We start from the raw sequence: 13,917 nt of genomic DNA on the forward strand, positions 1-13,917 counted from the left end.
GTTTGGCACCCAGAGCAGCTGGCGCACAATTAGGGCTGGCGTACGTCCGGAATTTCCAGGAACTTTGTCTGGGCTGGAATTCTATTAATGTTTGGATGTGTGGAAACCCTAAAAAGCCCCCCAACAGTTTTTTTGCAGAAAAGCTAAACAGCTTTTCTTCACACCCCCCCCCCCAAAAGAAAGAACACCACCTTTGTCTAGAAAAGCTAACACCTTTTCTGTCTGGATTTTCACTTTCTGAAATACAGTATGGCAACCCTAGATTAATTGGTTATACCCCGCCCATTAATTGATTGATTATACCCCGCCCCTCTTGGCTGGGTTTCCCCAGCCACTCTGAGTGGCTTCCAACACATGTAAAAACATAAAAGTCAAACACAGGGGTCAGCAAACTTTTTCAGCAGGGGGTCAGTCCACCATCCCTCAGATCTTGTGGGGGGCCAGACTATATTTTGGAGGGGGGAAATGAATGAATATATCTTGGAAAAGAAAAAAAAAAGAACAAATTCCTATGCCCCACAAATAACCCAGAGGTGCATTTTAAATAAAAGGACACATTTATCTCATGTAAAAACACGCTGATTCCTGGACGGTCCAGGAGCCGGCTATAGAAGGCGATTGGGCCGGATTCGGCTCCGGGCCTTAGTTTGCCTACCCCTGGTCAAACATCGAAAACTTCCAGCTACAGGGCTGCCTTTCAGATGTCTTCTGAAAGTTTGGTAGTTGTTTTTCTCTTTGACATCTGGTGTGAGGGCATTCCCCAGGGAGGGAATTGTTCTGTCTGTTTTCTATACATTCCGAAAATGAAAGTACTATTCTTCTTTCATGCAGATCGATTTGCATTTGTGCAAGAGCCGAATCGGCTTGGCTGGCAATTGCGCCCTGCAGAGCATCTTCCGCCGGCAGCAGCGGAGCTTGAAACGTTTTGCAGAAGCTCTTGCGCGCGGGGGGCGGGGCCGAGCTGGGGCCCCTCCCACTCACTCTCCCCTCATTGGCCCCGCCTCCTCCGGTGGCGTCACTCGGCGGTTTCATTCAAAAAAAGCGAGGGCGCTGGGTTTCCCCCGCGGGGCGCGCTCTTGGCCGGACCTCGGGGCGCCATGGAGCCGGTGAGTCCCGGGTTTTATTGGGGGGGTTTGCGCCCCCCCGCCCTCCTCCAGCTCATGCCAGCGCCCGGGAAGGGGGCTTGAGGCCAGACCCTCAACTTCCTTGGGTGGGGGGCGGGGAGAGGAGACTCAGCTCAGAGAGGGGGCGGCTCCGAGGGAGCTTCGTGGGGGGGCCGGGTGGGGATTTGAACCCAGGTCCCGTCCAGGACTCTAGCCACTGCGCCGCACTCTCCTCCCCTGCTCCCTCCCCCGCCTGCGGGACTTGACATCTTTCGGCAGGGCCTGCAAGACAGAGCTGTTCCGCCTGGCCTTTGGTTTGGACTCAGACTGACCCTTCTGTTCTTGATCTATTGGCTACTTTTAAAATGAAGCTGCATTTTAAATTGCATTTTAACCTGTATTTTAAATTGGTTCTCCCCCCGCCCCCCTTATGTTTTTACTGTGATTTTATTGGTGTTAGCTGCCCTGAACCCGGCTCTGGCCGGGGAGGGTGGGGTTTAAATAAAATGTATTATTTATTATTATTAAAAGAATCACTTCCAAGATTTCAGCAACAGGACTTCCACCCACCCCATAGAAGAAGCAGGAAGAAGCCCCAAACAAAAGGATTCTCTTACTTTTATATAAGTTTCCCCTTTCCCCCATAAACACCTCTGGGGAAGCATCATGCGTCCATCATCATACATGTGTCACAAAGAGGGAGGGGTTTTCTGGCGGAAACCGACTTGCCAGGTTTGCCCCAAACTCCCTTTCCCACCACTGTACACCCATCGAGGGATACAGTGGGGATATTGACAAGTTCCTGGGTTTCCTGGTGTTATAAGAAACAACTGCTCCTTTATCCTTCTCCAAGAGCCAGTATGGGGTCCTTATGTAGGTTTTCTATCGGTAGGAGAAAATAACAGAGGCCAACCAGAGAATATTGAGCAGCCAAGCCGCTAGTAATGGATGGAGGCATAGCTGTCAACTTTTCCATTTTTTAAAGGGAAAATTCCCTTATTCTGAATAGGATACCTCGCAAGAAAAGGGAAAAGTTGACAGCTACGGATGGAGGGCACCTCGGAAGAAGTCGTAGAGTTGAAAAGGACTCCCAAAGGTCATCCAGCCATAGGCATGTAGGCCTTACTCTTGGCTTCCTCTAAATCGGCCTTCCCAGAAGCTCCCCCACAGCACAGACATCCTGCAATAATAAGTCGAAACAAATGGCCTGGCCTGCCTTTCTCTCTTTGACAAGCCCCCCTGGCCAAGGCAGCTTACCAAGAGGACCAGTGGGGGGGGTAGGGGTTTGAGCATAGGGGGGGGAGACCAGGGTGTTCACTGGGTGTGGCCTTGGGCCAGTCTTTGCCTTCTCTCAGCCTAACCTGCCTCGCAGGGGGGTTGTGGGGATTAAATGAGGAGGGGGAGAACCAGGGACGCCACCTGGAGCTCCTGGAAGGAAAAGGCGCAATGCAAATGTAATGAATAAACGGAATTAGGGTTGCCATGTTTCAAAAAGTAAAAACCAGGACACCGCAAAAGTTGTTGAGCTTTTTTAAGGAAAACCCCAACATTACTGAGCTTTTTGAAAGGAAAACCCCTGGACGTCTATTCCACCTTTGAAATCCCAGTAGTGTCCAGGAAAATGGCAGCCCTAACGAAATAAAAGTCACTAAAAAACGAGTGAAATCAAGGCTGCTCTCTGAGGACTGTTTTCTCAATAGTGAAGAAACACAGAATCATAAAAATCAGTCCAAGAAGTTTAGCATTTTATCACCACCTCCTGGAATGGCATTGTGGTGGTGCCCCAGTCGAAAAGGACCTGTTTTATTTATTTTTATTGCATTTTGATCCCCCCCCACCGCAAACTATTTCAGCTTCACACAACCCTGTGTGGTAGGCAAGGCTGAGAGAGAGCAGTTGCCTCCGTTTCCCCTCTGCTGTGAACATCCTGGCTGAGTCAGGATTTGAACCCAGCTCTCACATTTCTGCAACCTCCTATGAGCCTGTGTTGGTTTTTTTGCTTCTGCAGCCCAGCCAGGAACGGCAGCCTGGCGACTCACTCCGAGACAGCCACCCACAGGAGATGGCCGAGCCTGACCTGGCTTTGGAAGCCCCCAAAAGAGAAAGTCTCCCCTTCCCTGCCTTGCAAGATGGGAAGAGCGTCGCCCCAGGCTCTGCAGGGACCGGGAGGTCCCCTCGGAGCCTCCTAGAGGCCGGCCCAAATGCATCCTGGGAGGACAAGGCTTCCATCCAGCCAGAGGAGAAGGGCAATGGCCTCACTCCAGTCTCCCCCTCGAGGCTCCTGGAGGTCAGACCAAATGCATGCTCAGAGGACAAGACTTCTGTCCACAAGCAGGAGAAGCATAATGGCATCATTTCCGTCTCTGTGGCTCCTGAAATGACTCTGGCGTCCCCCTCGAGGCTCCCGGATGCCAGACCAAATGCATCTTTGCAGGACAAGTGTTCTGAGCTGCATCCCCAACTGAGTCTCCCAGAGGCTGGACCAAATGCATCCTGGGAGGAGAAGGCTTCTGTCCAGGAAAAAGAGAAAGACAATGGCCTCACTTCAGTTTCTGTGATGCCTGAAGGGACCTGGACGTCCCCCTCGAGGCTCCTGGGGGCCGGCCCAAATGCACGCTCACAGGATGAGGGCTCAGACCTGCATCCTGAGAAAGACAACAGCCTCATTTCAGTCTCTCCCTTGAGTCTCCTGGAGGTCAGACCAAATGCATCTTTGCAGGACAAGGCTTCTGCACAAGAACAGGAGGAGGACAACAGCCTCACTCCAGTTTCTGTGGTTCCTGAAATGACTTGGGCGTCCCCCTCTTGGCTCCTAGAGGCCGGCCCAAATGCATGCTCAGAGGACAAGGGTTCCATCCTGCATCCTGAGAAAGACAGTGGTCTTATTTCAGTCCCCCAACTGAGTCTCCCAGAGGCTGGACCAAATGCATCTTTGCAGGACAACGCTTCCATCCAGCAAGAGGAGGACAACAGCCTCACTTCAGTCTCTCGCTTGAGTCTCCTGGAGGTCAGACCAAATGCATGCTCAGAGGACAAGACTTCTGTCCACGAACAGGAGAGGGATAATGGCATTATTTCAGTCTCTGTGGCTCCTGAAATGACTTGGGCGTCCCCCTCGAGGCTCCTGGAGGCCGACTCAAATGTGTCTTCAGAGGACAAGGGTTCCATCCTGCATCCTGAGAAGGACAATGGTCTTATTTCAGTCCCCCAGCTGAGTCTCCCGGAGGCTGGACCAAATGCATCTTTGCAGGACAAGGCTTCTGTCCAAGAACAGGAGGAGGACAACAGCTTCACTTCAGTCTCTCCTTTGAGGCTCCTGGAGGCTGGACCAAATGTATCCTCGGAGGACCAGGAACAAGAGAGGGATAATGGCATCGTTTCGGCCTTTGTGTCGCCTGCAGCTTCCCAGATCCTCCCTCTGAACATCCTGGAGACAGGACTCAACACATCCCCCATGAATGCGGCTTCTGTCCTGTGGCAGCAGAGGAAGGCGGCTGTTTCTCTGGTTTCGGCGGCAACCTGGATGTCGCCTCTGAGCCTCCTGGAGACGGGTGTCAACACCTCCCTGGAGGAGAGGACTTTGACCAAGGACAGCACAGCAGAAACAGACTCCCTGCTGTGGCAGTAAGTAGAGCACCTAAGACCCAGGTCTTCTCTGGGGACTGAGACCCTCCGTTGGTGTCTGTCTGCTCCATCCAGCCGCTGCGTCCAGGTCTCGAAGGTCTGGCTTGGGGGGGCAGAAAGAGCACCTGTGAAGGGGACCCCTTAGCCCCTCCTCTTTGCAAAGAGAGAGGCTAGGCACTAATTATTATCATTATTATTATTATTATTATTTATACCCCACCCATCTGGCTGGGTTTCCCCAGCCACTCTCGGCAGCTTTCAACAAAACACTAAAATGCAATAACCTATTAAACGTTAAAAGCTTCCCTACACAGGGCTGCCTTCAGATGTCTTCTAAAATTTTGTTAGTTATTTTTCTCTTTGACATCTGCTAGGAGGGCGTTCCACAGGGTGGGCGCCACTACCGAGAAGGCCCTCTGCCTGGTTCCCTGTAACCTCGCTTCTTGCAGTGAAGCCAAAAAAAACCTCGGCACTGGACCTCAGTGTCTGGGCAGAAAGATGGAGGTGGAGACACTCCTTCAGGTCTACTGGTCCAAGGCCATTTAGGGCTTTAAAGGTCAGCACCAACACTTTGACTTGTGCTCAGAAACGTACTGGGAGCCAATGTAGGTCTTTCAAGACCGGTGTTATGTGGTCTCGGCGGCCGCTCCCAGTCACTGGTCTAGCTGCCGCATTCTGGATTAGTTGCAGTTTGCGGGTCACCTTCAAAGGTAGCCCCACAGAGAGCGCATTGCAGTAGTCCAAGCGGGAGATAACCAGAGCATGCACCACTCTGGCGAGACAGTCTGCAGGCAGGGAGGGTCTCAGCCTGCATACCAGGTGGAGCTGATAAACAGCTGCCCTGGGATTGGGCCTTGAAGGGGATGGAAGAGGTCCACAGAGTCGTCACTTCTGCCTCTGGGGGCAGAGATAGGGACACATGTATTTTTTTCTTAAAAGCAGGACGGGGTAAAGACAGAAGTCTTTTAAAAATGTATGAAATATTTTTTTTTCCGACTGCTTGAATATAAAAACAACAACTACCACCCTCAAAGCAGTTTACGAAAAGATGAAACAATAAAATTATTGGGGGAAATCAGCAAAACTAAAAAAATCCTAAAACAGGTTAAAGTTCACCTTGACTTTTCTCAGCGTTTAGCCAGCCTCATCTTACCACAAATGCCTTAAGAGGCATTGAAGAGTACGGTGAAGTCACCTGCTTAATACCAGTAGGCAGGGAGGTTCTGCCACACGAAACTGTCAGGTCCGTACAAATGCGGAAGGGGGATTATGTGGCATATGTTGGAAGCTGCCATAAATGCCAGGCTGCGTTAGTCCGCCGAGCTCAGCATGGCCTGCTCTGACCGGCAGCAGCTCCCCCGGATCTCGGACACCTTCCAAGCGGGAGGACCAAGCCCAGTGCCCTTCTGCATGCCAAGCAGGTGTTCAGCCACCTGGCTGCACCTCTTCCCCAGCACACATGAGGCTGTTGTGGTTTTTATTCCCCCCACGCCACCCCGACTTGGGCTGTTCCCCCAGCTAGCCCTGGCAATGTCGGGATTTGAACCCAGGGCCTGCATGCAAAGCAGGGACTCCAAATCCTAGAGTTGGAAGGGCCCTTGAGGGTCCTCTAGTCCAGCCCCCTGCAATGCGGCAAACCACAGGTGGCCTCTTTGCTGTTTCCTCCTAGCTTGTCTCCGGACCAGCTGCGCAGCCTGTCTCGGGCAGAGCTAGAGGAGCACCTGGCCAGCTCCCAGATCGTCGTGGAAGCCCTTTCCCGGGAGATCCGGGACTGCCTGAATTCCCAGAGGTTGCCTGCCTGCGTGGGACCGGCGGATCAAAGGGACGCAGCCACCCAGACCCCCATCTCTGAGCCCAGCCAGGTAAGCAGGGAACAGGGTTCGAAATTAGCAGGGCACCAGGCGCATTTGGCGCCGAAGGATTCTCCATTTGTGAGCGCCTCGTTTTCTGACGCACACCCACCAAACACCCACACTCCTTGTTTTCTGACGCACACCCACCAAACCCGAAAGTCAGTTGCCCTGTTGTTTTCATCTTTTCATTCAGCAGCCTAACAGCCAGTGGATAGAAGCTGTTCTTTACCCTGTTGGTGCGACTAATCAGGCTTCTATATCTTCTGCCCGAGGACAGGAGATCAAGAAAGTGCCGGCCAGGGTGTGAATCATCCCTGAGAATTTTCCTTATTTTAATATAGCTTTGTGGCCGAGTGGGAGGATTTGAACCCTGGTCTCTCCCAGGTCCTAGTCCGGCACTCTAACCACTGTACCACGCTGCTTCCAGCGTTGCACAAAGATGGTCCAGCCGTTCAGGGCTGAAACCAGCTGGCCGGCCAGGTCATCCTCACGCCACTGGGTTCCTCACGTGGCCAAGCCACGTGTTTTCTCTCTCTCGGCAGCGGATTCCTGCAGCGTGCCAGCGGGCATTAAGCCTTGCACGGCTGCACATGGACAGCAGGGGCTGACCCCAGCTTTGTCTCTCTGCCGGGGACAGGGTATGTGTGCGTGTGTGTTTTGTGGGCAGCGCCTGTGTTTGGGGGATCTGACGAGCGAGGGAAAGGGAAATCCACGCTGGGAGAGTGGTCTTTGAGGTCTGAAGAGCTGCACTCTCTTCTAGAACTCCTAAAATTAGTACCATACAGTGGAACCGTAGTTTTTGAGCGTCTCAGAAGCCAAACGTTTTGGTTTTTGAACGCCAAAAGCCCAGAAGTACAGTGGTACCTCAGGTTAAGTACTTAATTCGTTCCGGAGGTCCATTCTTAACCTGAAACTGTACTTAACCTGAAGCACCACTTTAGCTAATGGGGCCTCCCACTGCCGCCGCACAATTTCTGTTCTCATCCTGAAGCAAAGTTCTTAACCCAAGGTACTATTTCTGGGTTAGCGGAGTCTGTAACCTGAAGCATATGTAACCTGAAGCGTATGTAACCCAAGGTACCACTGTAATTGCTTCCACTTTCGATACGATACGATAATCTTTATTGTCATTGTCCCATACAGAACAACGAAACTGAAAAATTTACACCAGACATTGACAACCCAACAAGCCTGCTGTCCCAACTATCCCAGCCTGGTCAGCCCCTAAAAACTCTGATACCCCATAATTGAATTCAATATACTGTACTCACATAGAGACTACCTACACTGCATTTCAAACCGAAATCGCATTTGGATAGAAACTGTTTCTCAAACGCGCCTTGGAAGTCAAACGGCTTCTCCATTTTCTCAATGGATTTTGCGGGGCTGTCCGTCGAGCCTCGGCTGTTAAACGTTTCGGAAGTCAAACAGTCTTCCGGAATGGATTATGTTCGGCTACCGAGGTTCCACTGCACAAAGAATAGTAGGCTTCGGAGGGACCCCCAGAGGAAATCTAGTCTGACCCTCCGCAATGCAGGAATTTCAGCTGAAGGATCTCCGACAACTGGCCATCTACTCCCTTGCTTAAAAAACTAGACATCAGGAAGAACTTTCTGGCAGTAAGAGCCGTTCGATGGTGGAGCGGTCTCCTTCTGAAGATGGTGGACTCTCCTTCCTTAGAGATTTTTAAGCAGAGGTTGGGTGGCCATCTGTCAGGGATGCATTAGTTGTGGTTCCTGCGTGGCAGCAGGGGTTGGTCTGGATGACCTTTGGGGTTCCCTTCCAGCTCTATGATTCTGTTTTTCTATTGGAAGCAGTTTGTGTGCTGCTGCTGCTACTATTAGTAATAATTGTTGCATTTCCCAGGAGGTGCAGTTGTACCGCGAGATGTACGAGGCCCTCTGGAAGAGACACGACCCCCTTCAAAAGACTCTGAAGAACCAGCGTGCTCTGGTGGAGAGGCTGGCCACAGCCACAGAGGAGATGGTGGGTTGGTTGGTTGCTGGGCATGCAAATAGGTGTGAGGGGAGGGTGAGGGGCGACAGAGTCCGGTGGTGTCCGGAGGGTTACAGGTGCCCCTCACCCCTGGCACCACCTTCGAGGTTGCTTTCCCACCCTGAAGTGCTGGAAATTTATCTTTGAGCGGTGATGCCGATGGCAACGAGGTCTTCCGCTTGAGGGCTTTGACTGCTGATTTATTCAACTTGTTGCATTTAAATCCCACCTTTTCCTCAAGGGGGGCAGGTGTGGTTCTCCTCGCCCTGCTCATTTTATCCCCACAACGGACCCTGTGAGGTAGTTGGGGCCAGGAGGAGGCAAGGAGGACTGGCCCAAGAACACCCAGGGAGAGCTGCATGGCCGAGTAATAATAATAGTAATAGTAATAATAATAATTATTATTTGTGGTTTCCCCAGCCACTCTGGGCGGCTTCCAACAGAATAATAAAATACAATAGTCTTTTAAGCATTAAAAGCTTCCCTAAACAGGGCTGCCTTCAGGTGTTTTCTAAAAGTCTGGTAGTTGTTGTTTGACATCTGGTGGGAGGGCATTCCACAAGGCTGGTGCCACCACCAAGAAGGCCCTCTGCCTGGTTCCTTGTAACTTGGCTTCTCGCAGTGAGGGAACCGCTCGAAGGAGTGCGGGGGATTTGAACCCTGCTCTCTCCCGGGTTCCAGTCCAATGCTCTAACCACTGCACCAGGCTGTTCCTTGTAAGCTGAGATAGCTTATAAAGAGCCTTTGGCGCCGTGTTTGTTGATCTGGCTCCCATTCTGCCTGCAGAGAGGATGCCTTTTGGATTCCACGTTTCTCCGAGAGACGGCCGAAGCCTCCTTCCAACGCCTTCAGGACGACCGTCGCTCCCTTAGCCAGCAGGTGAGGCCCAGGCGATGGGCTGGGTGGGGAGGAGGGGGCACAGAGTCTGTTTCTCCCTCCCATCCCCTGGCAGGAGGGTCCCTGACCTTCAAATTTTATTGTTATTCATGTTTTTATACTGTATTTTATGCTGCTTTTACGATTAAGTGTTTTAAATTTGTTGTTAGCCGCCCTGAGCCCGGTTTTTGAACCGGGAAGGGTGGGGTATAAATACAAAATTATTATTGTTGTTATTTATTATGATTTCTCTCTCTCTCTTGCAGCAAAAGCAGTTGGGCAACCTGATCTCTCGCATCCGGGAGAAGTGGAGCCGGATTGAGGACGAAAGGAAGAAGACCCTGAGAGACAAGGAGGCGGTGCGTAGAATCGCAGAACGATAGAGTTGGAACGAGAACCCCAGGGGTCATCTATTCTGACCCCTTACGATGCAGGAGTCCCGCCGGATGGATGATCCCTGACAGGGGGCCTGTCCAACCTTCGTTTATTTATTTTATTATACAAGAACACGTAGGCACCAGAAAACCGGGTAGCAAAGCAGTACAGTGGTACCTCAGGTTACATACGCTTCAGGTTACAGACTCCGCTAACCCAGAAATAGTACCTCGGGTTCAGAACTTTGCTTCAGTATGAGAACAGAAATCGTGCTCCAGCGGGAGGCCCCATTAGCTAAAGTGGTACTTCAGGTTAAGAACAGTTTCAGGTTAAGGACAGACCTCTGGAACGAATTAAGTACTTAACCCGAGGTCCCACTGTACAGAGTTGTAGGTTAAAATAACAACAGCAATATTTGCATAAGTGAAAATCCAAACCATTAAAAACTCCTTCAAGTTACCCCAAGGTCAGGTTCTTTCTGGGGAAAAATACTTGGGTGGGTATCATCATCAATTTTTTTATTTAATTTTTTAATTTCTATGCTGTCTTTCTATCTTAAAATACTCAAGGCGGTTTACAAGCTGAAGAAACGAAAAATTTACAACTTATGACAATCTAATGCAATACAAAAATGTGAGAATAAAACTTTAAAATAGGCAACCTACATCAAAAAAGTAACATTCAGCAATCATTAGAATAGTATTAAATAATAATAACATATAAAAGTTAAACAGAAATCCACTCAACAGTTACAATAAATAATTTCTAAACTACAGTCAATAAAACAACGGCAAGCCACAGTACATAAAATAATACAATACAAATTGAGAAGCAGAGACTGCAAGGTGGGGGAAGGCAGGTATGGTGATCCTAGAATTGCAGAGGTGGCCAGGATGCCTGAGGGTCTTGTCCAGCCCTCTGCAATGCAGAAATCAAAACATCCGTGACAGATGGCCATCCAAACTCTGCTTAAAAGCCCCCAGGTGAGGAGAGTCCCTTCCGCTGTCAAACACCTCTCAGGGACTGAAACAGGAACATAGGCTTGCAGAGTAATAGACCAGACATAGGCAAACTCGGCCCTCCAGATGTTTTGGGACTACAACTCCCACCATCCTTGACCACTGGTCTCGCTAGCTAGGGATGATGGGAGTTGTAGTCCCAAAACATCTGGAGGGCCGAGTTTGCCTATGCCTGTAAGAGATGCAAAATACAATTAGAGATCACACTAGACAAGAGTTTCAAAAAGCATGGGGAAAACGCAGAGAATACTTCGCAAAACAGTGCCCTAAAATACATACCTGGACTTGTTTCGATTAATGTCTGCAGGAGACTTTGTGGATATTTAAGTTATAACTAGAAAAATCTTAATAATTATTCATAAAGGAAACAGCTTATAAGAAGTAAATAAGGAGGCCAGATACAGGATAAAGGAAGTATTTTATTTGGTTGTTTGTATTGTTGTATGCTATGCTTATTGTATTTCTGTATTGGGGGGTGGGGGGTTTATGTTATGTTGTAAATAAAATTTACAATTTTTTTTAAAAAAAAACACCTTGTTTTTTAAAAGAGGTGTTACTCTTTTCTGTAAAGACTGCTTAGCTCAGGGTAGGTTAAAAAAAAAGAGGCAAGCTTTTTGATGTCACAGGTCTTTTGAGCACAGAGGAAGATGCAGGTGGGCGGATGAGCCCTGCCAGCTTTTCTGTTCTGTTTGTGGGGGAAACATGGGGCACCATAATTCCCTGATTATGGTTCAGACCATCAGTCCATCGAGCTCAGTATCGCCTGCACTGGCGGGCAGCAGCTCTCAGGCTACCCGGCCCTACCCGGAATCGCCGTGGAAGATTGAATTTGGGGTCTTCTGCATGCAGAGGGGGAAGGGTTAGTTGTGCAAATCCTCTGACAGAAAAGTTCCCTGTGTGATCCCTCTTCCCCCTCCGTTCGCTCCTTGCAGGCAGACCACGTTCTGGAGTTGTTCCAGAAACACGCCACCCAACGCATCGGGCAGCTGGAGCAGGACTGCAGGTCCTGGCGGCGTCTCCGCACCCTGCTGGTGGAGGCTAACACACTCCAGGTGAGCGGGGAAGGAGGCACCGGGGGCCTGGCCCCAACCTCTGGGGTCCAGGGTCTCAGATCTTTCCAATCGCCTGCAAACGGGTTTTAATTTTTAAGGTGGTGCGCTTTTGCGGAGTCTGCATGTGCCTTCTGCTGGTTTTGACAGGGACGGACATATAGGACACAGCTCAAAAAGAGCATCCATCCCTGCCCCTTGTGGCAAGGAGTTCCGTGGTTTAACCCTGTGCTGTGTGATGAAGAACTTTTTAAAATCTGTCCAGTGTTCAGCCTCATTGGATGCCCGTGACTCCCAGTGTTACGAGAGAGGGACAAAAACTTTTCCTTGTCCTCTCTTTCCACGCCATGCGTAATTGTAATAAACTACTTTTTTCATTTAAAAAATTTGACAATTTCAACATAACAAAATATCAAAACATCTCATATTCATCATTCTCCCCCACCTCCCCATCAAAACCCCAAGACTTCCCTCAGTTCCTCTCTCTGATTTCTCAACTTGTATTGATCTCTGCATACTGTAAAATTGTATAAATCCTTATATTATCTATCTACTATGTTAACAATAAAGTTGTGTGTGTTTATTCAAAACCTGCCAAGGAGTCCAATTCCTTTTGTCGTCTTTTTAAGTAATATGTGAAAAGTTCCCATTCTTCTTTAAAGTCACAGTTGTCCTTATCTCTCAATTTGTATGTCAATTTAGCCAGTTCTGCGTAGTTCATCCATTTCTCTTGCCGCTGAATTGTAATAAACTTCAGTCGTGTTGTCTTCTACTCTCCTCGAAACGCAAAAGCCCCTTTCTCCGTGGCGCTCTTTCCGGCTCTGCCGCGAGCCCCTGAAGGAAGCTCCTCTCTTTCATCCGCACACTTTTCCCGTTTTTCGTTTCTACAGTCTGATCTCTCGGGCGGCTACGCCAAACACCTGGCGGAGGAGGCCTGCCTCGCGACAGCCCTGCAGAGCAACTGGGCGAAGATGCGGCGCGACGTGAGTCCTGATTCACTCCTGGCCTCCCCAGCTCCCTTTAATAATAATAATAATAATTTATTATTTATTCCCTGCCCATCTGGCTGAGTTTCCCCAGCCACTCTGGGCGGCTTCCAATCGAGTATTAAAAACAATACAGCATTAAATATTTAAAACTTCCCTAAACAGGGCTGCCTTCAGATGTCTTTTAAGGAGAAGATAGCTGCTTATTTCCTTCACATCTGAAGGGAGGGTGTTCCACAGGGCGGGCGCCACTAATGAGAAGGCCCTCTGCCTGGTTCCCTGTAACCTCACTTCTTGCAATGAGGGAACCACCAGAAGGCCCTCTGTGGTGGATCTCAGTGTCCGGGCTGAACAATGTGGGTGGAGACGCTCCTTCAGGTATACTGGACCGAGGCCTTTGCCAGACATGTCCGACGGGGGGACTAAATCTCTCTCTCTTTCTATCCAGTATGAGGCCATGAGGACCCTGGCGGGCCGATTCCGAGTCACAATGGGGCAGATGGTCCAGAGGGTGAGGGCAGCCCAGCAGGAACTCGCCGAGCACCACGAGGCAAGTCTTCTCTTGGGGGTGGCCCTGAACCAGGGAGGAGGGTGTGTGTGTCTAAAATGGCTGGATCGGGCCCCCAGCCCCAAATCCAGTCTTGTTTCTCCCTTTGCGCCAAAGACTCTTGCTCTCTCCCTCCATTTCCCGGGTTCCCGGTGTTCTGGGGTAGACTGCCTCTGAACCTGGAGGTTCCACCATATCTCCATAATAACTCATTGTGTCGTTTCCCCCACTATAGCTCCGTTCCGGGGCGAGTGGTGTGAGATTTTGGGGCTGTTCTCCCCTCAGTCCCAACGCCTGTTTGAGATAAGACCAGTCCTTCTGACAATATTTCTATGTTGGTATTTGCGAACGTGTTCTGCCTCGCTGCCGTTCATGGACTTGTAATAAACGAAAATCTGCCCTTATTCCCTTATGGGGTATCCAAGAGCCCTTATAGAGTCCTTTGTAGGTTCCCCATTGGTAGGAGAAAATAACAGAGGCCAAACAGAAA

At 50.0% G+C, this 13,917-nt stretch overlaps 1 protein-coding gene across 1 annotated transcript in view; it reads left to right on the forward strand.

The window, feature by feature from the left end:
* Nucleotides 1-995: 995 nt before the first annotated feature.
* The window catches only part of SPAG5 (sperm associated antigen 5), a 30,154-nt gene continuing 17,232 nt past the window's right edge, over nucleotides 996-13,917 (forward strand). Inside the window, exons 1-9 of the mRNA XM_082200898.1 lie at nucleotides 996-1,106; nucleotides 3,112-4,727; nucleotides 6,397-6,589; nucleotides 8,447-8,566; nucleotides 9,362-9,454; nucleotides 9,718-9,810; nucleotides 11,778-11,897; nucleotides 12,785-12,877; nucleotides 13,329-13,572. Of these exons, the coding sequence (XP_082057024.1) occupies nucleotides 1,098-1,106; nucleotides 3,112-4,727; nucleotides 6,397-6,589; nucleotides 8,447-8,566; nucleotides 9,362-9,454; nucleotides 9,718-9,810; nucleotides 11,778-11,897; nucleotides 12,785-12,877; nucleotides 13,329-13,572 (2,581 nt within the window). The 5' untranslated portion in view covers nucleotides 996-1,097. The remainder of the gene's footprint in view (nucleotides 1,107-3,111; nucleotides 4,728-6,396; nucleotides 6,590-8,446; nucleotides 8,567-9,361; nucleotides 9,455-9,717; nucleotides 9,811-11,777; nucleotides 11,898-12,784; nucleotides 12,878-13,328; nucleotides 13,573-13,917) is intronic.

Source organism: Podarcis vaucheri, assembly GCF_965113315.1.
Source record: "Podarcis vaucheri genome assembly, chromosome: 15".
NCBI lineage: Eukaryota > Metazoa > Chordata > Lepidosauria > Squamata > Lacertidae > Podarcis > Podarcis vaucheri.